This window comes from Hippopotamus amphibius, chromosome 9 (assembly GCF_030028045.1).
Source record: "Hippopotamus amphibius kiboko isolate mHipAmp2 chromosome 9, mHipAmp2.hap2, whole genome shotgun sequence".
NCBI classification, from domain to species: Eukaryota; Metazoa; Chordata; class Mammalia; order Artiodactyla; family Hippopotamidae; genus Hippopotamus; species Hippopotamus amphibius.
Genome location: NC_080194.1, coordinates 113066926 through 113094430, shown reverse-complemented (window position 1 = coordinate 113094430; position 27505 = coordinate 113066926). Strand labels below are relative to the sequence as shown.

At 47.2% G+C, this 27505-nt stretch overlaps 1 protein-coding gene and 1 long non-coding RNA gene across 2 annotated transcripts; both read right to left on the bottom strand.

The window, feature by feature from the left end:
• Positions 1-1995: 1995 nt before the first annotated feature.
• Positions 1996-23737, bottom strand: LOC130861005 (zinc finger protein 689). Its single transcript, XM_057749513.1, has 9 exons — positions 23112-23737; positions 22793-22906; positions 20719-21901; positions 10421-10450; positions 9114-9351; positions 5087-5231; positions 4365-4607; positions 3938-4051; positions 1996-3179 (listed from the first exon to the last, which is right to left on the bottom strand). The coding sequence occupies exons 1-9, from the start codon at positions 23314-23316 to the stop codon at positions 2659-2661; spliced, it is 2793 nt and encodes a 930-aa protein (XP_057605496.1). The 5' UTR covers positions 23317-23737; the 3' UTR covers positions 1996-2658.
• On the bottom strand, positions 6131-9426 carry LOC130860259 (uncharacterized). The gene is made up of 3 exons (XR_009055387.1): positions 9294-9426; positions 8138-8510; positions 6131-7299 (listed from the first exon to the last, which is right to left on the bottom strand). It is a non-coding gene; the product is annotated as an uncharacterized LOC130860259 (long non-coding RNA).
• Positions 23738-27505: the final 3768 nt, after the last annotated feature.

Below are 27505 nucleotides of genomic sequence, written 5' to 3'. Positions count from 1 at the left end.
ACTTGCAGCACGTCCTCTGTTTCAGTTCCTTTGCAGTGCTTATCGTTTGCAATTCCAGCGCCTTGTCTGACTTGTATACCAGCCTATCACTTGTCTCTCCCCGCCCTATCCAAATGTAAGCTCCAAGAGGATGCCTATGTCTGTTTTCCTTGCTATATCTTGGCACTTCAAATAGTACCCAGTACATGGTAAATGTTTACTAGATATTTGTTAACTGGATAAACGAGAAAGAGCAGACAGTGCCTGCCCTGTCCTGAGTACTGACCTGGGAAGTGCTGCTTGCCACACTGTGCCTGGTTCTGCTCCCTCTCCTCGGTGGCTCCTCCTCTCTCCAGCCCCCCCTCCTCTATGCCTCACCCCCTCCAGTACTGGTCACCCCTAGACCTTCACACCCTCCCATTCCTGACCCCCCTTTGCCCAGTGCTCAGGCTCCTTTGCTCCAGCTCTGTATGCTTGAAACCACTGGGACTTACTTGTTTGCACCTCATGTTGGTCAGTCATTGAGCCATGCAGATTCTATGGCAGAAGCCTCTCGGGAGTATCTTTCTTCCCAATTCCAAGGTCAGGAAACGAGAGCAACTGTAAGAGTCTTGCTTTCTAGCTTCGTCCCGCTCCTGATGGCTTCCACCTGGGAGCAGATACCCAACAGCTCTCTCATGTCCAGGCTCCTCCCATGGATCACACTCCACACTGTTTGACAAAGACATCTTCTGACAGGACCTGCCAAACAGCCCTGCTCCTGCTCAGGGACTTTCTATGACTCCTCAGTGCCTACAGAGCGAACCTCAAGGTCCCCGCTGGGATCTGCGGTCCTCCCAGATTGGTTCCACTTCTCAGCTGCATCTGTCATCATTATTCTTTACTTTCAGTCTTTATGTTTCAGTCAAGTGGAACTGCCTCCCATTCCCTGTACACGCCCATCCTGGTTAAAATCATTCTCATCCTTCAAGGCCAGTTTGAACCACCTCCTCCAGGAAACCTTCCTCAGTTCAGAAGACCTGCCCAGGTCTCCTCTTGGTCCTCTTCACATACTATTTTGTGTTGTAGTTGAATAATAACAATAACCAATGTTTATTAAACAATAATGTACAAGGCACCATTCTATATTGTCTCAATCGTTATGTCAGTCTTATGAGGTAGATGCTGTTATTATCCAGGTTTTATAGATGAAGAAACTAAGGCACAGAGAGGTGACTTGAAGCAAGAAGTGATTTGCCCATGATTGCACAGCTGTAAAGCAACTGAGTCAGGATCTGAACCCAGACAGTCTGACTCCAGAGCCCATGCCCTTAACATCGATTCCATGCTGTGTCCATCTTTTATCTTTCCTAGGAAATAAGGCTCCTTTGCTGCTTCCTCTGCCTGAAAATCTCACTACACACCAATTCCTACTTAATGCCATGGTAAGCACAACCACCTCCTCTAAGCTGCATTTCCTGGCATCTCACCAACCAGGATGGGTTAGGTGGTGCCTCTGGACTTCCTCCACCACAGCCAAAACCACTGTCTTAAATATTGGACCCGAGTCAGTGTGTCCCTGGAGCCCCACACAAAACTCCACAAAGGCTTCAGATGGTGTTTGCTGAATGAAGGAAATTAGCCTTCCTCACCTTGGGATTCCCTTATCACCTGACAATCTCTCCAACAGAAGCCACTCAATATATGCACAGGGAATGTTGACTGCCCTTTCTAAATGAAAGGTCTGTGGCCTTGGTGGGGCTCTCATTTTCCTGCTGAGACTCCCCCAGACAGGTGAGGCTGGCTTCCTCACTTCACCGTCACCTGAACCCCTGACCCGTGTTCTGCCCAGATCTGACTGCTCATAGGAAGTGGTAGATATCTGTGGGCACAGTGCCAATTTCCAGCTTTGCTGTCTCGCAGTGGTGAAACTTGGAACCTCAGTTTACTCTCTGTAAAACACAGCTATTGACATCCATCCCTGACTCCTTAGCAGACTTCTTTTCACGGTCTGAAGTATAAAATATCAACAATCACTTTCAGTCTTTCAACAAATGTTTATTGCACATTTACTGTCATACATATTATCTCGTTACAATTTCAGTCTTCACAGTAACCCTCTGAGGTAGATACTATTGATCCTCATTTTACAGAGGAGGGAGCTGAGGCTCAGGGAGGGTGTGTGACTTACCAGCTATGCCTTGGGGACAAGTTGTAGACTAGGTCTGCACCCGGTGCTTCTGTACTCTTTCCACCCACTTCACTGCCTGGGCCTCCTGTTGGTGTCAGTTAGTTGGGGCTAGACCATGCCCTCCATCTGACGCCTCCTCCTCAGCCTTAGTCCCCCTTGGCATTAACCTCTGCTGAGCATAAGCAGTGGGGATTTTTTTTTGGGGGGGCAGACAGTGTTTGCACATGACCTTGGTTGCACCTGCTACTGAGATAACACTTTGAGAAAAGTCCAGCATCTCACTCTCTTCATTTTTTCTTTAGAAAGACTAGGGAGAGGAGGTGTCAAGTTTAATCTATTTGAATCTTTACAGGCACTTTTCTTTTTACAAGTTTGGAAACTTGAGGGATCCTTGAAGGAAGCCCAAGGGATGAATGTTGGGTCCCAAATCTCTGACTCGGGAGCCTCCCTCAGGGCCCAGTCAGTCCTTGGCGCCGAGGTCAGGCTCAAGCCCAGCCGGCAGGAGCCGCTCACCCGCACTCCTCAAAGATGTCCGGGTAGTGCCGGAACAGCACCGGCGGGTCCCGGTCACCTCGGACCGGGGCCCGAGGCACAGCCCGGATTCCGGGCCTCCGGCCCCGCCGCCCCCCAGAGCAGGAGCGGTGGATCCACTGGTGCGCTTCCACAGCGAACTTCCTCTTGAAGCGCATGCCACACTCGGGGCAGGGGAAGGGCCGCTCACCCGAGTGCATGCGCCGGTGGCTGACCAGCAGCGAGGGGTAGGTGAAGCGGCGGCCGCAGTCTGCACACACGTGGCGCCGCTGGCTGGCCTGAGCATCCACACTGGGCACTGGGACTGGGGGCTGCGCACCTGCGCTCTGGTCACAGGTGGCTTTCCTGGGTGCCTGTGCTCTTGCCGAGGTTTTGCTGATGGTCATGTCAGGGTTGTGTTTAACTGGCTCTTCAGGCCTCTCCTTCCCAGGAGTCTTTCTCTGTACTTTGGCTCCTGGAGCTGGCTTGGGTTCCTCTTCCTTTTTGTTTGGGGTATCTCCTAGGAAAAGGGAATCAAATTACATTTTAAAACACATTTGCTTATATTGTCTCAGGTTATAGGATGCTTTTACTTAAGGAGGTGCCAGAAAAGTACTGCCCCGTGATTAACACACAGGCTCTGAAGAATGGTAAATAGGGTTCAAATCTCTCAAGAGTGACTTACTGCACCTTGGCTCCTCATGTGTCATTTGAGAATCATAATGGTTTCTTTACTTCACAAAGTTATTGGGAGGATTGAGTTGAAGCATCTTAAGCGCTTAGTAAATGGTCAATATGCAATAGCTATTATTATTGTGGTTTCTCAATTTTTTGTAGGGTTAAGACATTTACAGAGAAGGAAAGACTTGCTCAAGATCACTCAGTTGAGGGATGGTGCAGGATGAAGAGCCAAGTTGTCAATTACTGGGCATTTTCTCCTGTGCTGCTTTGCCTTGCTTGAGGAATGTGGAAGGCAGACCTGAAGCTGCTTTCATTCGTAGGGGGTTTTAGTTGTTCCTGAAAAGGGGAGGATGAGCAGCGTTTCTTCCGGAGGGAGTCTCAGACTTGGGCTCCTGATTATCTTACTCTGGGCTCGACTACTGTCCCAAGTTCTGCAAACTCTGTATCGGGTCTGCCTCTTTTCCTTCTCTAGTATCCAACATGTGTTGGCTCTTTCATCCCTTTAGGGATGCTGGAGGTGGGGATCTGAAAGAAAACAGTGCTACACAGGAAGCCCTGGAATGCCGGGGTGGAGAGAAACTTGGGACCATCCCTCACCTCTCAGAGCTCCTCCCAGGCTTTCCCTCTCCTCAGGATCCTGGGCGGCGGGGCTCCAAGCCTCACTCTCCTGTTCCATCCAAGAGATGAGGGCTGGTTTGGGGCCTGGGAATCCTGGGAGAGAACAGGGATCACAGTGCTGGCCTGAGAGGCTGCCCGGGGAAGATGGCATTCCCCCTGTCAGAGTGAGGGCACCTCCTCAGAATTTAGGTTCAACCTGCACAGGGTCTGCAGTTCTCCTGCCTGAAGGAAGTGGATGCGGAATGGAAGGACTCCCGAGAGGGTACCTGAAGCACTGGGGATGGGAGGTGGCTGGTGCTGTTGATGGAATAGCGCGGGATTAGGGCTCACAATCCTCTGGGTCCTTATGTCATCTTCCCTGTGAACCCCAGTGAAGGAGGAGGGGGACTCTGACCCGGGGCCTCACCGAGCGCGCCCAGGTGGCCGTAGGTCTCCCGCATCACGTCCCGGTACAGGGCCCTCTGTGCGGGCCGCAGACACCCCCACTCCTCCGGGGAGAAGTACACGGCCACGTCCGCGAACCTCACGGCCAAGGGCTTCTTGCAACCAGGCCCGGTCTCCCCCGGTCTCAGCCCCAGGAGCGGGGCTGGGGGCGGCGCCATGGGGCCTCCCAACCCCGAGCAGCGGCCGCCTGGTCCCCGCGCCCGGCCTCAGCTCTCGTCGTCCACAGGAAGGGCTCCGAGTCCGGGGCCCCGCCCAGCCCCGGCCTCCGAACGCAGCCAAGGGAACCGAAGTGGCAGGGCTGGCTGTTTGGGACTCAGGATTCTGAGGGAGACAAATAGACCCCCTCGGTGTTTATTCACTTTATGGCAGCTTGGACACAGACACCCGGGTTAAGGGACCCGGAAGGTGCCTTCAGAAAATATGGCGACATCCTGGCTTCAGTTATCACTGGCTGCCCTTAAGAGCGCCATCCCTTGACCGTATCAAACATGGCGCCGGTCTGGCTTCTGATCGTCCACTTGCCCTTAAATACAATGGCCGTGCAGGTGGCTTTTAAGGGAGGGGGAGCCGAGGGGAGCTTTCTTGCCTTCAAAAAACATGGAAGGGCCCGCGGCTTCCACCACTCTCTCCGCCCGCGTTGCGCTGCGGCCAGTGATTGGCGGCAACAGCAGGAAGCGGCTGTGCCGCGAGGTGGGACCGGCGGGGCGTTTTCGCCCGGAAGTCTCGGTGGGTCGGCTCTGGAACCCACCGAGGATCTAGGCACGGTGTGTCCCCGGATGCTCTCCCTCCACGCCTCCAGACTGCGGATCCGGAAGCCGGTCCCGGGTCCCTGCGGGAAGACGCGCACACCTGGCCAAACCCTAGGGGCAGCCGAGGTAGAGACAGGGTACACTTGGGCCCCCAGCTGCAGAGCCGACCTGACTCCTTGCACCCATAGCTCGGCTTGCTCAGTCTCTGGACTGGAATCGACGGCGAAGGAAGGTGCTTGGTGAGGCTGAAAGTGGAATGGGGAAGTTTTAAGTTATATTTAAAAATTTTACAAATTAATTAGAGTACTTGTAGAGAACCACAGAGGACACAGAGCACAATGACTTGGAGTAACCTCCGGAGAACACATGACCGGCTACATGGCTGCAAGCATGAACTAGTCTCAAGGAAAACCGATTGAGATAAAGCAGCCACATAGCCCCATGGCTCCAGCTCTGAGTTGAAGATTAACTATCTCCCCTAGTAGTCATAAAAAACAAGGTGTTCTGCTTTTTCTCGAATTGAAGCATATGCCTTGTGATGTCCATTATCGTGATTTATAATCCAGTCTCTGCTAGAATGCTAGAATGCTTTTGATCTTTCTCAATAAATACGCTATGGGAATCGGAGCTCGGGACTCTTGACTTGCTTGGTCTTGAGTCCTGTGACCCCATGCTTTCCTAAACTCTTGTGTGAATTTTCTTAATTCCGCCGTGCCACTCACATTCAGGTTCGTTCGTGTGGATGAGATCTCCACAAGTACTTTTTTTTTTAAAAGTAATACAAAAGGTTTATAATGAAAAAAGACAGTCCTTGTACCCTTTCCCCCTGTTCCCTAGAGGCAGCTACTTTAAACTTTTTCTTAACTTGAATTATATTGTACATACAGTAAAATGCACTGACCTTCAGTGTGAAACTTGTCAAGTTTTGACAAATGTATGTCACCCAAAACAAGATGTAGGACATTGATGTCACCCCTGAATGTTTCTTCGTGAGCCCTTTCCAGTCAATACATAATTTTTTATTGTGGTAAAATATATATGGCAAAAAGTTTTAACCATTTTTAAGTTTACAATTCAGTAGCATTAATTACATTTACAGCGTTGTGTGACCATCATCACCGCCTATTTACAAAGCATGATTTTCATCATCACGAAAAGAAACCTGGGGACTTCCCTGGTGGCTCAGTGATTAAGAATCCGCCTGTCAATGCAGGGGATACGGGTTCAATCCCTACCCCAAGAAGATCCCACATGCTGGGGAGCAACTAAGCCCATGCGTCACTACTGAGCCCATGTGCTGCAACTACTGAAGCCCATGCGCCCTAGAGCCCCTGCTCCGCAACAAGAGAAACCACCACAATGAGGAGCCTGCGAACCACAATGAAGAGTAGCCCCCACTCGCAGCAACTAGAGAGAGCCCATGTGCAGCAATGAAGACCCAACACAGCCAATAAAGGTAAATTGTGGGAAGACATTCTGGAACCTTTTTGAAGCATTGAAAGTGTTGAAGTATGTGGGCCGAGCGATGGGATTCAGAATGTCCTGCTTGAGCAGTGGAGGAGCTGAGGGTGCGGGGCGTGGAGACTAATATCACCCTGTTTGGTCCTGAGGGATGGCTGGTTAGCCAAAGACGGGTAAGATTCCTCAGAGGAGGAACAACCTAAGACAGGCACAGCCGCAGAGGGGCCAACAGGGGTGGTGCATAGAGCCTTCCTTATATCACCGTGTTTGGCCCTGGAGGAGGACTGGTTAGCCAGAGACGGGTAAGATTCCTCAAGGGAGGAACAACCTAAGACAGGCACAGTCGCAGAGGGGCCAACACGGGTGGGGCACAGACCCCCAATATCTGAGAGAGGTCTCCTGCCCCCAGGGCTGTTTTGCTCTCCACACCCAGCTCAAATCCACACCTGCTCAGCTCGGACCCAGGAAGTAAACAAAGATAATTGCCTCAATCATGTGAGGCCTTTGACTGTTTATGAGTGTAACCTGAGAATGTTAGCCCACGAACTCAATAAAAGCAGCCTGGGATGAGTCAGTGGAGCGCTTGATCCTAGAGGTCTTGAGTCCCCCGGTCCCATCTTTCTCTTCAGTCTGTGTCTGTGTCTTCTTCAAGCTTGCGGCACCCGTCACTCACCTTGAGTCGCCGAGCTGGTCTCGGCAGTAAATAAATAAACAAATTTATTTAAAAAAACTCAAAAAACTGAAACCCATTAAACAGTCACTCCCCATTCTCTTCCCCCCAGCCCCTGGTAACTTCTAATCTACTTTACATCTCTTTGAATTTGCTTATTCTAGGTACCTCATAAAAGTGGCATCATACAATCAATATTCATCCTTTTGTGTCTGGTTTATTTTGCTTAATGTTTTCAAGGTTCATCCATGTTGTAACATGGTGATCTGAACATCATTCCTTTCCTTAAAAATTGTGGTAAAATATACATAAGTTATCATTCTAACCTTTTTTTAAAAAATCATTTTAACCATTTTTAAATTCGGTGGTATTAAGTACATTCCCAGTGTTATGCAACCATCACCACCATCCATTCCAGAAAATTTTCATCGTCCTAAACTGATTCAATACACTTTTAGTCATTTTTTCTGGAGCTTTCATTTAAAAATAGAATTTTTTAAAAAATGGCTTTTTCTTGATATGCTCATTTTAGACACTACGGTCTGTGGTACTTGATACTTAACTTCTAGTCCTATTCCTTTCACCTCTTTTCCTAACATACTGCAATAAATTATTGTAAATAACATTTCTTATATATGAGATTATATTTCCTTTCTTGTCAACTCTTTGCTTTTCTTGAACTTTCTATTTATTTATTTGGCCACCCCGGGTCTTAGTTGAGGCACGCAGCATCTTCATCGCGGCATGCAGGATCTTTAGTTTCGGCATGCAAACTCTTAGTTGCGGCACATGGGATCTAGTTCCCTGACCTGGGATCAAATCCTGGCCCCCTGCATTGGGAATGCAGAGTCTTACCCACTGGACCAGCAGGGAAATCCTTTAAATCTTCTGTTTTTCTTTTCTCCTTGCATTATCTGCCCTGCTTCTTTAAGTTGTTGCAAATTATCAATACCAGGGATAGCATCAAATCTCAAATCTTTTTTTTTTCCTGGGAAATCTCCCTCCTTGGGCCCTCAGTCCTCTCTCCAAAGCGTACTGGGCTTCAGCTGTCATCCAGGAACTTCCCTCTGGTCTGGATGTGCTTCCCCCACTGCGGACAGGCCCAAAGCGTGCCCTCTATTCCAGGGAATCCTGCAGAGTGAGCACCAGCTCCTTTAATAGGCTCTTGCATCTGAGGTACTCAGTCTGTCTCTGAGGAGCGGCAGATACAGTCCAGAAAGCAAATGCACTAAGGGAGGAAATAATCCAGAAAGAAAAACCAGTTAGGTGAGTGATTCTCAGTGAAGTAACTGCAAGCGGGACTTGAAAGTGGGACCAGGAACCTCAGCCTGAGGACTGAACACTAAGAACGGGTGGCTGAAGATGCACCAAGAACCAGAACTGGAAGGTGCCTTGCTAAGAGATGGTGGCAAGGCGGTCCCACGAGTACTACCAGTCCCAATTTATATTCTGTTGAGCCATTGTGCAGTGAGAGAGGAACCTTTCTGGTGCTGAGGGGCAGGGAGACACGGAGGGGCTCCGGAGCGGGGAGTGTGTGCTGAGGATCCGCGTCGGGGAGGGGGTTCTCAAAGATCATGACCTGGGGTTTGAAGTGAAAGACCTGCTACCTTTCCCTCGTCTCTGCTGACAGCTGCAGAGATCTGGGTCCTGGGCCTTTGGGCTCCACACCTCCACCTCTCCTTCCACCCAAGAGGTAAAAGTGGGTTTGGGGCCTGAAAATCCTCCGAAAGGTTAACACTGGGCTTGGCTGAGAACCGGAGAGGAGAGCTGGGGGCGCCTGCTCAGTGCTCCACACTTCCAGCCCATCGCTTCTGGGCACATCAGTCCCTACCTTCCCACAGATTACTGGGTCCTGGCCGGGCCCCCGGGCCTCACCGAGCGCGCCCAGGAGGCCGTAGGTCTCCCGCATCACGTCCGGGTTCAGGGCCCTCTGCACAGGCCGCAGACCCCCCTCCCCCGCCCCCCACCTCAATTCCTCCGGGGAGATGTAACACTGCCACGACCGACGAACCTCAGGGCTCCAGCGCCCCTTTCCTTCGTCCGCCGGGTCCCAGCCTCCCTGGGCACATCTGCCACCGGGAAGGGACCGGGACCGGGGACAGCGCCATGGGAAATCTTTCCGTGCTCCTTAGAGAAGCTTCCGGAAAATGTGGAAACGCAATTGGCTGTTTCCGCCCTTCCTCAGAAGAAGCCCTGAAGAGCCCGCAGTCCTGCCCTTAACTAAGATGGCGCCTCTCGGGCCTCACCATCCCAGGCCTTTCTTCGCTGCCCTTTCGTACCAAGGGGCAAACCCGCAGGGAGGTTGGACTCCACGGCGTAACTAGCCGATAGATAACGTGCGTTGATTGGACAGCGCCTGTCGCTTGGGGAAGAAGGAAGGCTCTGATTGGCCTTTCCGGGGCGGGCTGTTTGAAAGGCCGAGAGTAAAGCAGCGGCAGATCTGGAGGTGGCCGGCAGTGAGCGGCGGCCGTATCTTTCTTGATTTGGCTTCTCCCGGTCTGGCATCTAAGAGACAGGTTCTGACGGAGTAAAGGTACTCATTTCTGCTACTCTCATGAGACCTCTTATGGGCAGGTCCGGATATCTGGGGCTTGGAGGTGAGTAAAAGCCCAAGGGCAAGACTCAGGCGGGTTCTGGAGCTTAGGGAGTGAGCTCTGGTACTCGGGCAGGGCTAGCCCCGTGGGCCGTGGAAATGGGTTCCTACCAGTATTTGATCTGGCCTGTGCTCCAAGGTCACAGATGTTTCCCCTTTTACAGACGCTGAAACTGAGTGACGGGGCAGGTGACTGCTCACGGGGCAGCAGAGCTGGATTCAGAGCCATCGTCTGGCTCCCGTTTTGGTTGAACTTAGGTTCAGCTACGTGCTTAGGGTAGCGCCTTGCACAAAGTAGGTACTCAATAAATGGGAGCTTATAGTTGTAATTATAACACTACCTGGACCCTGCCTCGAACAGAAAACCTGTGTTCAAATTACAGCTCATAAATAAGTAATAACACTGGGGAATGAGTCAGATCATCTCTTAAGATTGTTTTCAGTTCTGAATCAAGATGGTGCAGTAGGAAGATCCTGAGCTCACCTCCTTCCAGGGACACACCAAGCCACAACTATATATAGAACAACTGTCTCTGAGAACTGACCTGAAGACTAGCACAACAGATTTTCTACAACTAAGGATATAAGGAAAAAGCCACATCGAGAAAGGTAGGGGGGGTCAGAGTCCTGGTCTAGTGAGAACCCCCCACCCCACAAGCGGGAGGGATATAACAGCTGCAGAGGTCCCCCCTGAGGAGCAAGGGGTCCAAGTCCCACATCAGGCTCCCCAGCCTGAGGGACCTGCACCGGGAAGCCAAGCCCCATAACATCTGGCTTTGAAAACCAGCAGGGCTTACATCTGGGAGAGCCTGGGGGCTGTGGGAAAGGGAAGAGACTCCGCTCTTAAAGGACTCTGGCAGAAACGCACTTGCTCTAAGTCTCGTACAGAGGCAGCAGCTTGAAAACTCTGGGTCATACAAGAAGGAGATTCATTGACAGATTTCAGGGCGTGCGTCAGAGGGGCAGGGATCTGGTGGAACTTTCTCTGGGGATGGAAGCACTGGCAGACATCATTTGTTTTTACTTTCTTTCCATGTAGCTGGCCTGGTGCTGGTGAGACATTTCTATCACTCTCCATCAGCCTGGCTAACACCATGTAGCCTGCCCCTGCTTTCCCCTGAGGACCCAGGGGGCCTGCCCTACACACCAGCACCCCTGCCCCACGGCAGTCACAGCCAGGTCTTGTAGACAGCCAGGCCAGGGACCAGCCCCTCCTATCAGGGTGTCTGCAGCAATCACAGCCAAGTCCGCCTGGGGACCAACCTCACCCACCAACACACCTGCAACAATTGCTGCCCAACCACAACAGGGGATACCCCTGGAGCACCTGGCTCTGTTGACCAGGGGAGATTGCACCACTGAGTCCCCCGGGACACTTCCTATGTAAGGCCATTCTTTCAGGATTGGGAGATGAAGCTGATATATGTAGAAATAAACACAGAGAGTTAGGCAAAATGAAAATGCAGAATATCTTCAGAAGGGAAGAACAAGACAAAACTTCAGAAAAATAACTAAATGAAGTGGAGACAAGCAGTTTATCAGATAAAGAATTCAAAGTAACAGTCATAAAGTTGCTCACTGAACTCAGGAGAAAAGTGGATGAATCTGGTGAGGTAATCTGTGAGGAAATCATCAAAGGGCTAGAAGATATGAAAAAGAAAGATTTAGAATTTTGAATTTATTAACTGAAATGAAAAATACACTAGTGGAAATCAGCTGGAAATCAGAGAATGCAAAAAAACGGACGAGTGATCTTCAGAACAGCAAAAGGGGGGAATTTCCTGGTGGTCCAGTGGTTAAGATTCTGCTTTCCCAATGTAGGGGGCTAGGGTTCCATCTCTGGTCGAGAAACTGGATCCCTCATGCTGCAATTAAGACCCGGCGCAGCCAAATAGAATACTTTTTTTAAAAAAAGGAAAGGGAATCCAAAAATACAAGAATAAGGCCCTGGCTGTGGGTCCCAGCAGCTCCAGTGATGGGGGGAAGAGCGGCAGTGGCCAGTGAGCCCAGTTTCGAAGAGGCTCTTGGCATTCACAGCCAGCAGGCACGCAGCACACCAGGGAAGTCCCTATCCACTCCTTTTTTAGATTCTTTTCCCATGTAGGCCATTACAGAATACTGAATAGAGCTTCCTGTGCTATACAGTAGGTCCTTATTAGTTATCTATTTTATGTATAGTAGTATGTCTATGTCAATCCCGATCTCCCAATTTATCCCTTCCTCCCTTCCCCCATCCTCTGTAACCATAAATTTTTCTATATCTGTGACTCTATTTCTGTTTTGTAAATAAGTTCATTTGTACCATTTTTTTTAGATTCCGTATATAAGCATTATCATGTGATATTTGTGTTTCTCTGTCTGACTTCACTCAGTATGACAATCTATAGGTCCATCCATGTTGCTGCTGTAAATGATTTTTTTTAAGAGGTGAAATTATTTGCTGGTTGTTTATTTTTTGGTACAACCAGAAAATAGTGAGATATTGAATATGGGCGGTTTTGATTGTCTTGGGTGTCAGCTTAACATTCCATAAATGGGGTAGCTCTTCCATCCTATAATACAAAGCATACTAAATGGCTTTGTATTTAATGCATTTAATGTTTTGAACACTGTAAATTACTTCTCTTCCCTTGCTGTTTTTGATAGAATTGTTTCCTAAAACAAACCACTCCTTGATTTTGGCTCTCCTGGTCAGAATTTTGTGCACTCTGTAACATCTTTTGTTACGGTAGTCCAGTTTTTCTAGTAACTTTGTTAATGTGCTGTGAACGATTGAAAACTTGAGTATGTAGTATATATGATTGTAAATTGTGAATTAGTGGGATTTATGATGTAACAGCATATCAACCTTTGAAGATATTGGTCCTTGATATCCTATTAAGGAAAATTTGCCTCCAAATTTTAAGCTGGAAAGTCACTGGAATAACTATTCAGAAAAGAATCATGGGACTTCCCTGGTGGTCCAGTCGGTTAGGACTCTGCCCTTCCACTGCAGGGGGCACAGGTTCAATCCCTGCTCAGGGAACTAAGATCCAAGTTACGTGGCATGGCCAAAAAAAAAAAAATCACAGCTACATGATTTTTTTTTTTTTGGAAAATAAATTTTTTATTAGTTATCTATTTAAATTTTTTATTAGTTATCTACTTTATACATATTAGTGTATATACAACTACATGATTTTTTAGATTTTTGGTATGTATGTGTACAATTGTATACAAGTTGAAATGTCTGTGTACTGATCCTCAAAACAACCAATAAAATCTCAATTATGAAAGAAAAGAAAACAAAACAAAAAACAAAGATAGTTTAAGGGACCACTGAGAGAACAGCAAGCAGACTAACATTTACATTGCAGGGGTCCCAGAGGGAGGAGCGAGAGAAAAGGACAGAAAACCTACTTGAAGAAATAAAGGATGAAAACTTTCTTAACCTGGCAAAGGAACCAGACAACCGAGTCCCAAACAAGATGTACCGAAAGAGACTCACACTAAAGACACATCATTAAAATGTCAGAAGTTAAAGACTGTTTTCAAACTTTTCCAGCAAAATATCCATAAAAATCAGAGAAGGAAAGTTCTAGAGATGTAACAAAAAGCTATTCATCCCCACAGGGAAACCACTTTGAAGAGCTACCTTTAAAGTTCATGTGAATTTGCATTTTATTTCATAATATAACCAAATGCAAAACGATATGTAGTCAAAAATAAGTTTCATAAGTGTTGAACTCTTACACTACTGGTGGAGTATCAGTTGGTACAATCACTTTGGAAAACTGTCAGTACACACTAAAGCTGAATATATGACATACCCTATGACCCAGTAATTCCATTCCTCGGTGTATACCCAACAGAAATGAAGGATATACACCTAGGAATTTATAGTATTTTTACTGAAGGGCATGTGCTCACGTGTTCATAGCAACACAAGTTGAAATAGTCCCAAACTGGAAACTGTCCACAACAGTAGAATGAATAAATAAATTGGGATATTCACTAAATGGAATACTGTTCAGGGAATGAATGATCTACAACCACATGCATAATATGGATGAGTCTTGTAGACAAATGCTGAGCAAAAGAAGCCAGACACAAAATAGTATATATGATTCTATTCATATAAAGTATAAAAAGAGGCAAAACTAATACAAGCTATTAAGAATGGGGATAGGACTTCCCTCGTGGTCCAGTGGTTAAGAATCCATCTGCCAATGCAGGGGACACAGGTTCAATCCCTAGTCCGGGAAGATCCCACATGCCACGGAGCAACTAAGCCTGTGCACCACAACTACTGAGCCCGAGTGCTGCAACTACTGAAGCCCAAGCGCCTAGAGCCTGACCTCCTGCAACAAGAGAAGCCACCGCAATGAGAAGCCCGTGCACCACAATGAAGAGTAGCCCCTGCTCACCACAACTAGAGAAAGCCTGCACACAGCAATGAAGACCCAGCGCAGCCAAAAAAAAAAATCAGGATTTTTTACCTTTTTTTACCTTTTTGCTTCTAGGGTGCTGATAAGATTCTGATTCCTGTTCTAGGGACTGGTTACTCAGATGTGTTCAGTTTGTGAAAATTGAGCTGTGCACTTGCTATATGTGAACTTATTTGTATGTGTATCACGCTTCAATTTTTTACAAAAAGTCTCTCCTCTAGTCCCTTTCCTCTCCCTAGAGGCAACTTCTGTTACCATTTTCTTATGTCCTTCCTGAGTTATTTTACATTTTTTTTTTTTTGGCCTTGCTGCGAGGCATGCAGGATCTTAGTTCCCCAACCACAGATCTAGCCTACGCCCCCTGCAGGGGAAGCGCGGAGCCTTAACCACTGGACTCCAGGAAAGTCCCCTTTCTGAGTTATTTTATTTTATTTTTTGTTTGTTTGGCACACGGGCTTAGTTGCTCCGTGGCATGTGGGATCTTCCTGGAGCAGAGATCAAACCCATGTCCTCTGCATTGGCAGGTGGATTCTTAACCACTGCGCCACCTAGGAAGCCCTCTGAGTTATTTTAAACATATAAAAGCTTATATCTTTTTTTTTCTCACAAGTATCACACGAAACACACCTCACTTTGCTTTTTTTCCCCTTGCTTAATATATTTTACAGATTGGTCAATTTCAGCACCTATAGATCTGCTTTTTTTTTTTAATGGGTCTGGGCGCACCCTCCTAGCTCTAAAAAAGAAGCAGTTCTCAGAGACATCATGCTAAATGAAAAAAGTCTTAAAAGAACACATGTTGTGTGATCCAACTGTATGAAGTTTTTTGTTCTTAATTTATTGGTTGTGTTAGGTCTTCGTTGCTGCTCGCAGGCTTTCTTTAGTTGCGCCAAGTAGGGGCTGCTCTTCATTGCAGTGTGCTGGCTTCTCATTGTGGTGGCTTCTCTTGTTGTGGAGCACAGGCTCTAGGCTTCAGTAGTTGTGGCTTGAGGGCTCCAGAGTGCAGGCTCAGTAGTTGTGGAGCACAGGAAGTGGTTGCTCTGAAGCATGTGGGATCTTCCCGAACCAGGGATCGAACCCATGTCCCCTGTGATGGCAGGTGGATTCTTAACCTCTGCGCCACCAGGGAAGTCGATGTATGACGTCTTACACAGGGAAAATGAATGTATGGCAGGGACAAAATTAAAACAGCAGCTGTCTCTTGTGGGGTGGAGGTGGGATTGACTAAGAAAGGACATGAGGGAAATTTCTAGGATGATGGTATTGTTCTATATCTTGATAGGGGTTTGGGTTACACAGACGGGTGCATTTGTCAACATTCAGCAAATATACGCTTAAAATTTGTGCATTTTATATGTTTAACTCAAAAATATGTAAAATAGATATTGAGCTCTAGTTAATGATATTTGAGCTGAAATGTTTAGGGGTGAAGTGTACTGATAAGGACAATTTCTTTGAAATGCATCAAAAAAGAAAATGGACTGGTAGAAAGATGAATAATTATGTGATAAAACAAGAATAGTAAAATGTTAATGGGTAGCATCGAGGTGATGAGTAGCTGGGTGTTCACTGAGAAAAATTCTTTCAACTTTATGTTTGAAAACTTTAAAAGTAAAATGTTGGGAGGAAAAGAGAAAGAGGAGCAAGCTGCATACTGCCTAGACAAAACATAATTAACCATTTTAAAGTGTACAGTTGGGTGGTATTTAGTGTATTCACAATGTTGTACAAACTAGTTTCAAAACTTCATCACCACTGAGATTTTGATAGGGGTTATATTTATTCCTAAGTATTTTATTCTTTTTAATGCTATTGTAAATTGAACTGTTTTCTTAATTATCTTTCTGGATTGTTCATTGCTAGTATATAGGAGTGCAGCTGATTTGTGTGTGTTGATTTTGTATCTTGGAACTTTGCTGAATTCATTTATTAGCTCTTTGTGTGTGTGTGTGTGTGTGTGTGTGATCTTTAGGATTTTCTAGATAAAAGATCAAATGTCAATAGAGATAATTTTACTTCTTCCTTTCTGATTTGAGTGCCTTTTATTTCTTTTTCTTGCTCTGGCTAGAATTCCTAATATAATATTGACTAGAAGTGGCAAAGGTTGGCATTGTTCCTAATTCTAGGGGAAAAGCTTTCAGTGTTTCACCACTGAATAAGCTGTTAGCTGTGGATTTTTCATATATGGCCTTTATCATGGTGAGTAAGTTTCCTTCTATTTCTAGCTTATTGTTTTTATCATGAAAGGATGTGAAATTTTGCCAGATTCTTTTATTGCATTGAGATGATTTTATTTTCCTTCATTCTATTAAAGTGACATATTACACTGGTTAATTTTTGTCTGTTGATCCATTCTCAAATTCCAGGAATAAATCCCACTTGGTCGTAGAGATTGTTAACCCTTTTAATGCACTGCTTTGGTTTGCTTGTATTTTGTTCAGGATTTTTATATCAATATTCATACACAATATTTGTAATTTTCTTGTAGCGTCTTTGGTATCAGTGTAAAAGTTTTCAAAATATATTCTGGATGCAAATTCCTTTTCAGATCTATGATTTGCAAATATTTTCTCTCATTCTGTGGATTGTTTTTTCACTCTCTTCAAGGTGTCCTTTGAAGCACAAAAGTTAATTTTGATGGAATCAATTTATCAATTTTCTTCTTTTGTCGCTTGTGCTTTTGGTGTCATAGCTAAGTAACCATTGCCTAATCCAAGATCATGAACATTTATGCTTATGTTTTCTTCTAAGTTTTATAGTTTTAGCTTCTACATTTAGGTCTGTGGTTCCAGTTAATTTTTGTATATGGTTAAAGGTAGAGGCCCAGCTTCATTCTTTTCTATGTTGTCCCAGCCCCATTTGTTAAAAAGACTTTCTTTCCTTGAATTGTCTTGGCACTTTTGTTGCAAATCAATTGATCATAAATATAAGGGTTTATTTCTGGAAGAACATTTTATTTTCTTTTATTTGGTGATTTTCTCTCATTTAGATCTCTAGGAATTAGAACCCCTGAAAACTCTAGCTACTTCCCTTCTCCCATGCCCAGCCACCCTTGTAAATGGCTCAGGTGTATTTGGCAAAGGGTAGGAAAAGGATTTACAGCATATGTCTTTCCCAATGTAACATGGTCCTTCATCAAGGGCACCCAGCCTCTCCTTATTCAAGGGGCTCTAGGTCTGGAATTGGCTCAAGTCTGAGAATTTGTTGAGGGCAGAGCCTTGTAGTTTTCTGCACACTCAGCAAGATGTGCAGTAACATGAGAGACCATGGAAGAGCACCTCCTAACACTGACTTTACAGGGTTCTCGTACAAACTATAGATTGGCATGTATATAAAATGCATAACACCATACATGGCATACCATAAATGCTCAACAAAATAGCTAGAATACTATTGCAGTAGGCCAAAGAATAAATGGAGCAGATATAGTGAATGTAGGCTACTGTTGTTTTAAAAAACTTAGTTAAAAATGGGAGATGGGGACAGAGGCCAAAGGGAAATTTGTTTTCAAAGACAGATTTTAGCATGTTTATAGGTTGGCATGTATATATTCCAGGCCAGAGAGGGACTCTGAAACCATAAAACTAAGAGAGAGAATGACAGATGAAGCAAAGTCCCTGAGAGGACATAAGTAGATGAAATCCAGGCACACCTATATTGACAAGCTTTGCACAGGAGGGACTTCCCCTGAGGTGGGTTGGAAGCAAGTACGGGTGGTCACAGTAGTAAATTTGGAGTCCCAGTGAGGAGTGGAACGTTAAGGGAGTTCCTATTTGACACCCTGTGTTCTCTTAGTGAAGGACAAGGCAGTCACTGGTTCGGGACCTATGAAAGACATAAACAATGTTGAAGGTCCAGCTGAGGATGGAGTGGAAAGGCTGGCCCCTCTCAGCAGCACTGTGATTTTTTTTCTTCACAGCTCACATACAGGAATGAAGACAGATGGGAGATAAATCCATATTGGGGCTGTGGATTAGTTAATTCTTTTGGTTGCAGGTAACAGAAACTCAACTACCTGAAGCAGAAGGGAGAATTACTTGGAAACATACTAGGAGCTCCCCCTGACTACAGTTAATCGTCGAAGGAATACTGGGACTGAAGTGCATTAGGAAACCTAAGAACTTGTCTCTCATCTCAGCCCTCCACAGACCACATACTGGGACTTGCATACCAACAACTCCTAAGTTTTATGAGTTACAATTCAGGCCCAAAGAAATTTCTAAAATTCCTAGATACGGAAATAGCTGGGTCAGCCTGGTGATAAAGGTAGGGAAAAGAGCCAGTTCTAAAACAGGAGGCTAGGGACTTCTCTGCTGGTGCAGTGGTTAAGACTGTGCTCCCAATGCAGGGGGCCTGGGTTCCATCCCGGGTCAGGGAACTAGATCCCACATGCATGCCACAACTAAGAAGCCCACGAGCTGCAACTAAGGAACCTGCCTGCTGCAACAAATACCCGGCGCAACCAAATAAATAATTTTTTTTTTTTTTTAGTTAACAAGTAGAATTACTTGTTAACAGTAAATAGGATTATTTAAAAAATAAAGTAAAATCAAACAGGAGGCTAGGCAGAATCCTAATACATCTCCGCTAGGGAAGGGCAGGTTTCCATCAGAACTGTAAAAATGTCTACTCAGTCAAGGAACTAGATTTACATTTTATAAACAATAATTCCACAGGGAACATAATTCATCAGACATTTTAATGAAACCCAAGCTGGTAGGACCCCTGCTTTGGGGTAGCCCATCAATCCAAGGAGAAACAAACAGTTACAGTGCAACTTGCTAAATACCAGAACAGAGGTAATTACAAACGCTGTGTGCCCCAGCCACACTGCCCGGGGGGCTGATATCAGAACTGAAGGAGGAAGCAACAGGGGTAGGAGGATGACCCACTCCAGCTGTTGGAATATAAGATAAGTCATGTTTGGAAATTCCAATTTGGTGCAGCTACCCAAGGCAAAGCGGTAGGCCTTGTTTATTGAATTCAGTAAAGCTTTACTGTGCACCTGCTTAGGAATGGGTACCATGGAGGCATATCAAAAGTTTAAACACACTGCTGCTGCTACCGCAGCCATCTGAAGCTTGTGTGAGGGAGGCAGGGCATGAACACAACTTGATGAATAGACTCTTTGCGCTTTGTATTCAATTACCTAACTCTCTAATCTCCTTGAATGGCCTCACTTCATTTCATGAAAAATGTTCACTGAGGACTCATGGAAGGTTCTGTGCTAGTGTCTCCTTATTCTGATGAGAATCAGGGAGGAGTGAGACCCAGTTCTCAAGAATTTTCCAGCCACTGGCTGCTTGGAACTAATACAAATCCACCAGATAAAGTACAACAAGCTGGTCCTGGTTTTATTTCTTGCTGCTAGACCACAGCTCCCCTGCTTTTCCTTAAAAATCAACCTTCTCCCAAAGCTCACTGCACTTATGTCCCAGACCCATCCTGAACCAACTTGCCAAACACAGGGTGCAGATGACTTAGCTTCACAGTATGTAGTTTAAAAAAAAAAAAAAAAGCTTAGTTATTTAGGTGTCTGCAACCCAATAAATCCCTGGTACACTGCCACCACCCACAAATCCAATGCAATCTAGAGCTGTCAAAACAAGTAGAGACCAAGGAGGTATAGTGTACACTGTGATGCTGGCTTACTTTGTATGACCCTTCAGACGTTGAAAAACCAGCACCTGTTTGGTGAGAGATCATATATGGGAACTGAAAACCTATCTTTAAGGAATGATTGACCAAATTAATGCTGAAAACACAGGGGCAAGGTATTTGTGGTTAAGCTTTCTGAAGGGCTGCCGTGGAGATCAAATTTTAAATGTATTCTGGGCAAGACTTCCAGGGAAGGAGAATGTGGTACTTAAGGGCCTGCTAAAGGTCAGAGCTATCCCACAGTGAAATGACCTGCCTTGTGAGGTAGTGAGCTCCCTGTCAGGGGAGGTTTTAAAGGGTAGAAGACCACTTGGCAGGAATACTGTCAAAAGGGGGCTAAACCAGGTTTGTTTAAACCTGGCATGGAGGAAGAGGCAGAGGAGGGGAAGATCTTGCTCCCCATAAATGGGACCCTCCTGACTGCATGCAAGGGTACAGGTAATCCCTGCGTGCACAAACTAGAAAACACAAAGCCCCTAAATTAGATGGGGAAAAGTTTTAGCCTGATAGCCACACACACAAATACTTTTAGGATAGGGTAGATTGGAAAACTTTAACCAAATAATGTCACCTCTCCTACTGGGACTGTCTGTTCTAGACACACGTAGTAAGGCAGCCAGCGCGGTAGAATAAAGTTCAGCTCTGTGTAGCAAGAGATCTGGGTTTTAGTCCTGACTCTGCCCTGTATGACTCGGGGCTCCTTCCCTTTTCTGGGCCCCTCCATGAAATGAAACGAACTTACACACTCCTTCCCATGCTAAAGGGCATTGCCTTTCTGGCTAGGCGCCCCTATCGCAGATCTAGGGCTACAGTTCTGGACCCCAGGGCTACACTTGTGGACGGCCAGAGACCACCTCTGGCGGAAGCAACGGCCACACTCGAGGCAGGGGAAGGGCTTCTCCCCAGTGTGCAGGAGCTGGTGCTGAGCCAGGTGGCTCCACTGGGCGAAGCGCTTGGAGCACAGGTCGCAGGCATAGGGCCGCTCGCCCGAGTGGACGCGCCGGTGACTGGCCAGCAGCGAGGGGTAGGCAAAGCGGCGGCCACAGTCGTCGCACGCGTGCAGCTTCTCCTCGGTGTGCGTGCTGCGGTGTATGGCGAGGGAACCGCTCCGTCGGAAGGCACGTCCGCAGTCCGGGCAGGGGTAGGGCTTCTCTCCCGTGTGCAAGAGCTGGTGCTGGAGCAGCGTGCTGCGCTGCGAGAAGCGGGCCTCGCAGTGCTCGCAGGCATAGGGTCGCTCCCCGGAGTGCACCCGCCGGTGGCTGACCAGGCGAGAGGAGGAGGAGAAGCGCCGCTCGCAGTCCGGGCACGGATAGGGCTTCTCGCCCGTGTGGATGCGCTGGTGGATGACCAGGGCAGTGCGCTGGCGGAAGCGCCGGTTGCATTCCAGGCAGGTGTAGGGCTTCTCTCCGGTGTGCGTGCGCTGGTGGATGGCGAGCAGGGAGGGGTAGGCGAAGCGACGCCCACAGCTGGGGCACTGGTGGGGTTTTTCACCTGTGTGCGTGGTCCGGTGATTGGCCAAGGACCGGCTTCTCCGGAAGCAGCGGCCACAGTCAGGACAATGGTAGGGCTTCTCGCCTGTGTGGATAACCTGGTGCTGGGAGAGGTTCTTGCGCTGGGAGAACCGCTTGCCACACTGGTCACAAACGTAGGGACACTCCCCAGAGTGTGCCCGCCGGTGACTGACCAGCAGGGACGGGTAGGAAAAGCGGCGCCCACAGTCTGGGCAAGGGTAAGGCTTTTTCAGATTCTGGGCACATTTATGGCTCTGCAGGGCCGGGTGATCGGGAAAAGTACAACCACAGTCAGGGCAGATGGGACCTCCGGATGTCTGCCTGGGGATCAGGCGGGGTTTGCTGGGCCGGCGGCCTCGCTTCCCTTTTCGCGGTGCCTCCTTAGGCGGGAATACTTCCTTCTCTTCGTTCTTCTTCCTGCTTCTGGTTTCTACAAGGACACAAAAGAGAAATCAATTTAACAAACACTGGGCTCCTACTCTTTCCTATTATAGTGTTATAGGTTATAAGACAGACAGACTCAGCCCATCTTCAAGGTGCTACTGCCGCTGGTCTAAGGACCACATTGTGAGACCCAAACCTAAATGTACATCCGAATCAACTGAGGCTATTAAAATACATGTGTTCCCAGACCTTGAGAAGAGTAAATGAGTAGTTTTGGGATGGGGTCCAGGAATCTGTATTTTCACCAAGTTCCCCCAAGTGTCTTAGATACAACTGATAGCCATTTGACAACCTGCCTTGGGGAAAACGGAAAGGTTTTAAGCAAGGAAATATATCGCATCTTAGAAAGACAGCCCTGCTCTTAAAGAGAATCAGGCACAGAAACTCCAACCCAGCCAGTTGCACCTGCCCCTGTAGGTGGATCTGGGTCTCTTCTACCTGAATGGCCTTAATCAGAGACTTGCTTGATCCTGAGGAGAGTTGCAGATTCCTGTACTGATCGGGGTCATCCTACCAGAAGGGCAAGATCCCCTGAACCAAAAACCTGGAAAACTCAGTATAGGCTCTTCTCAGTCAGAGCCCAAAAGAAAGAAGACTGGAGGCAGAGTCCTGGGAAGGAGGCAGGAGGGTAATAGCTCTTTTGAGAAGCTCACTGATCCATTTCCACAACAGACAATTACTGACGGACAGTTTACAAACTGACAAAGTGACAAGTGAATCTTTGGAAGAGGGACTCGACGACATCAAAGAGACAAGAACCCTGAAGTTGTAAAAACGAACACAGTAAATGGAGCATGGGTCATAGGTACCCCTAGCCGCCGAAACTCTGGGCTAGTCACTAGAGGCTGCAAGCCCTCCAGAGGCATTTTTCACTCACTTCTTTGGACTGTTACCCCCCTTGGGCACTCCTGTGGATCCAGGGCTGCCGGTTCCCAATCATCGGTATTTCGTTCCAACCAGGAGATGAGGGCTGGTTTGGGACCTGCGCACCCTGAGGAAGGAGAACCAGTCAGAGGCCCAGCTCGTACATAACGCTGGGTAGATTCATCTACCCGGTGGCATCTCCTGCCAAGCCCCGTCCTCCTCCCCTGACACAACCTGGTCGCAGACCAGGACTCTGCACTCCCTGCCCTCCTCCCACCCCCAGCTCCTCCATCCCTTCGGGCCCCGCGGAAGCGGATTGGGGCGGGCCTCACCGAGCGTGCCCAGGTGGCCGTAGTTTTCCTGCATCACGTCCCGGTACAGGGCCCTCTGCGCGGGCCGCAGACACCCCCACTCCTCCAGGGAGAAGTACACGGCCACGTCCCCAAACTTCACCGCCCTCGGCCTCCTTCCCCTTCTCCGGCCGGGTCTGGCCTCTCCTGGTCCCCGCGCGGGGAGCGGAGCCGAAGGCCGCGCCATTGGACCCGACAAAGTCAGCGCCACGGCTTTCCCGGTCCCGGCCTCGGCCCCGGGCGCTGACGGGCCCCTGGATTTGGGAGCCACCCCCTCCACCCAGGCGGAGCGTGCCTGGGGAGGCCCGGAGGGAACCGGAATCGGCCGCCTGCGGGGCTAACGGAAACCTTTCGCTGTTATTCAGGAAACTCCTGCCCGAACTTGGGTGAAAGGCACCGGAAGATGCCTTCGGGGAAAATGGCGGCGCCGCTACTGCACCGCCTTTGCCTGAAACACAGGCAGTTTCCAGCTATCGATTTTATTGACCGGAGCGCCATGCCGGCTGCCTAACCTCTTTGCCCTCAACTGTGATGGCGCTGCGATTGGGCTTCACGCCCTTTTTCCCCCTGTTCCACGCGCTCATTGGGCGGCGGCCGAAGATCGAGCATTCTGATTGGGTGACGCCGAAAGCGGCCTGTTTGAACGAAGCCACCGGAAGCGTAAGGGCAGAAAGCAGGATCCTCGGTGTAGGGAGACTGCCAGGAGTCTGGAGGCGGGAAGGGGCGACCCCGCCTGGGATCAGTAGCGACACGCCGTTCCCTGGAAGCGCAGCCTAGCCGAGGCAGGGAAGGATTTCAGCGACGGAGCCACTCTGGCCAACCCAAGGCCGAGATTTCCCTGGGCTGCCTTTCCCGGCTTTCTCAGAGCCTTTGCTTCCATCATGGGTTACTTCCTGGTTGCTCCTGGGGGAAGGGAATTAACATTAGCATTTCCTGTGCGCAGGTACCATGCCAAACATTTTAGACATTTCAGCTTATTTATTTTTTGCTACCATTGTGTGGGGTGTTGATTACCATCCTGCTACTACTGGTGAGGCAAATCTCAGAGGGCACTTGCTAGTAAGAAGAAACGAAGATTTTGTCGGATTGAAGAAAAAACGCACAGCCTAAACTCAACTTGTGTTTTGAGTTTTATTTGGGGACCTTACCTAGGATGTTGTAACAAAAATAGAAACGAAGTTTTTCCTCTCTTAAGAATAAGGAAAGTAAAGGGGACAGTGAACAGGCTAGAGAAGAAACATAAACTGGACTGAAAGTGTTAATCCTAGTTTTAACTGTTACTAACCTGTAGTGTCTGTAACTAGATTTATCCTTCACAAAGCTAAATTATATCCCATACGTATCACTCCCTAACTCTCTATGTAAATTGCATCCTACATCTGGTGCTTAAGCTTCCTGCACTCTCTTGCAGCAAATTGCCCCCTGTAGCTGTTTGCATTTCAGAAACATGGTCCCAGGCGGATAACCCAGAGACAAACGAACCCGGACTGCCTGATGCCAGCGGTGACTGTTTTGAAATAATGCAAGAAGAAGAATGCAGGACTTTTACTAGTTTGATCCTTACCACCAACCCTAGGACTGCGTGTTCCACCTATAAGACACCCTGTAATTCCTGGGGCGGGAGGTGAGGCACAGTTTTTGGAAGTGCTAGCCTGCTGTGTTCCTTCTCTGCCTGGCAGAGAAATCAAAATCCTCTCTATGTTTTCCTCCAAATCTCTGTCTCCAAATTTCTATTCGGCACCTGTGTACAGAAGCTGAGATTTCAGCAACAAGGACTGTATCCAATCTGATAGGTCTGAGGAACTGCTCCAAAGAGATAAGGGAGGAGGCAGTATATACAGCAGTTTTTGCTAGAAATATATATATTTAAACATCGAAAGATTTTGCTAATCACAAGAGCCAGACACTTCAAGTTAATGATTTTAGTGCTTTTCTATGTACAAGAAGATGCAAGAGCCTGGGTGTGTTGAAATTATTCTTTAGATGTGCAGCCTAACTAGCCAGCATCAGGAGCACAGACTGTGTCCTGTATTTTTCCATCCTGAATTCCCCTTAGGGCACACCTTGCTGGGGGCCAGGGGGTGCGTGGCGGCTGCTGTGGCTGATGGCTTGATGGTGGGCAACGTTTGTTGTTTACTGGAATGAATGGCACACTACATTCCCTTCCCTTTCCACAGGGCCTTATTTATTTATTTATTTATTTATTTATTTATTTATTTATTGCCATGCCCCAGTGGTTGTGGGGTCTCAATTCCCCAACCAGGGACTGAACCCAAGCCATGGCAGTGAAAGCCCGGAATCCTAACCACTAGGCCACCAGGGAACTCCCACACAAGGCCCCCTTTTGGTCATAAATGCGACAAAGGTTTGGGAGGCATTTCATGATCAGTTTGTCCCAAGGCACTGGGAGTTTTCATTCCTAGGTCAGAGGAGGATTTTGTTGATTTTGTTGCTACCCAATGTGCTATTTTTGGATCAGGCCCTGTTGGTAACCTAGAATTCTCTGGTTCATGTGTTTTACTAGTCTGCTCTTTTTTTTCCCCACATCTCTATTGGAGTATAATTGCTTTACAATGTTGTGTTAGTTTCTGCTGTATACTAGTCTATTCTTATAATCCAGGAAATGTTTTCCCTTGTTGCTTCTTCATACCTAGAGTCTTCATATCTAATTGTCTATTATAATTATTTTATAGAGAGTTATATATACGATCAATTGCCTCAAGACATTTACCATCATTTTGTTGGAGGCATGGTTATACATTAGGTAATGCAAGTGGCAACAATCTTATAAAACAGACAGGATACAAGTAATATAGCTAGTAACATTAATAAGGCCATAGTACAGCAGAGAGACACAAAGCATAAACAATTTGAAAACAATGAAAAGAGGACAGATTTCAATGATTAGTATAACTGGTTGTAATCTGGTTGCAAGAAGCCATCAAGTCTGGAGGGGGCTAGCTAGAGAAGACAAAATTTCAGAGGGATCAGGTAGAGAGGAAAAGACGAATGCTTCATTTTCATTTACTATGCAAAGGTATACTTTTTCAGCTTGTTGTAGGTCATAGCATAAGAGGAAAGGTTTTCTGGAAAACAAAGATTAGAAGCCAGTAATGTTTTAGACAAAAAGTTATAAAATTATATAAATCATTTTTATCAGTTCATTCAGTCCCATGCCATTAATTCATCAGGTTTCCTGTTAGAGTTTTGTGATTTTTCACCCAGTTCAGTGGTAAGATCTAAAAGTCATCAGAAATCTTATTTGTCAAAAAGTCCTTTTTATGAATCTTCTTGAAGATTTCATTTTATAAAAGCATCAGAGTAAAACAATGACTATCTATAAATGACAGAAGACTTAAAATGGCACGGTTAAAATTGATATAAGTAGACATCTTCAGAGTTCCTATGAGGACAATTATCCTTCCAGAGTCCTTATGAGGACATTTCAGAACGTTGAGCAGCCTGCCCAGAACCCATTAGTAAAGGCAGGGATGAGATTTGAACATGGAATGTCCCCTGTGTTGCACTGGCAGCTCTAAATTGGGTTTTGAAAGTCTTTTAGATTAATTTCTCCTTGTTTCATGCTCAGTGAGGGGCAGTGCCTAAAAGGGCAACCTCCGCTTATAGTTAGTACACATGGACTTCACCTTAGAGACTGACAAACCTCACCTTTGCCTAAGATGTCATTGCACCATAAACCCAGACTTGAGCAAGCAGTGTTAGTCCTGGGAGAGGGTAATGAGTCCTGAAGGACTTACCTTAACAGATTCATGTAGGCTAGTTCCGACCTGTCCCTTTCTGAGTGAGGTAACTCACAGGCACCTTTCTGATTGCTTCTATATCCTGCTCTCTGAAGGGGAACTTCAAGGTAGACACACACCTTATCACTTTGTACATCTCCCCCTTTTCTCGATTCTCTCTCCTGCCTCTGTTCACCCTGCATGGCCAACACTTGATGAAAAGGGATATCTCCGTCATACGCCTTCACAGCACATGACTCAGGTCCCCCATACTCTGGAATCTATCTGAGGCATAGTGGATGTGATCTGGGGGGCCTGATCCCCCAGGACAGGAGCCTGGCACAGGGACTACCCAACCTCTCCCACACCTCTGCCTCTCCCTGTTTGTGTGATGGATCCCCTGATGGGCTTTAAGGGCATACTTTCTCTTGAAGCTTTCCCCACTCTCAGTGCAGGGAAAGGGCCTCTCATTAGAGTGGATGCGCTCTTGGCTGTGCAGGTGGGAGGAGTAGGAGAAGCGGATGCCAACTGCGGTGGGGCAGATTTCTTGCCTGTGTGTGCCAAGGCGAGTCTGTGAATGGCCAAGGAAGCCTCTGGCAGAAGCACCAACCCCAGTCAGCACCCGTAGGGCTTCTT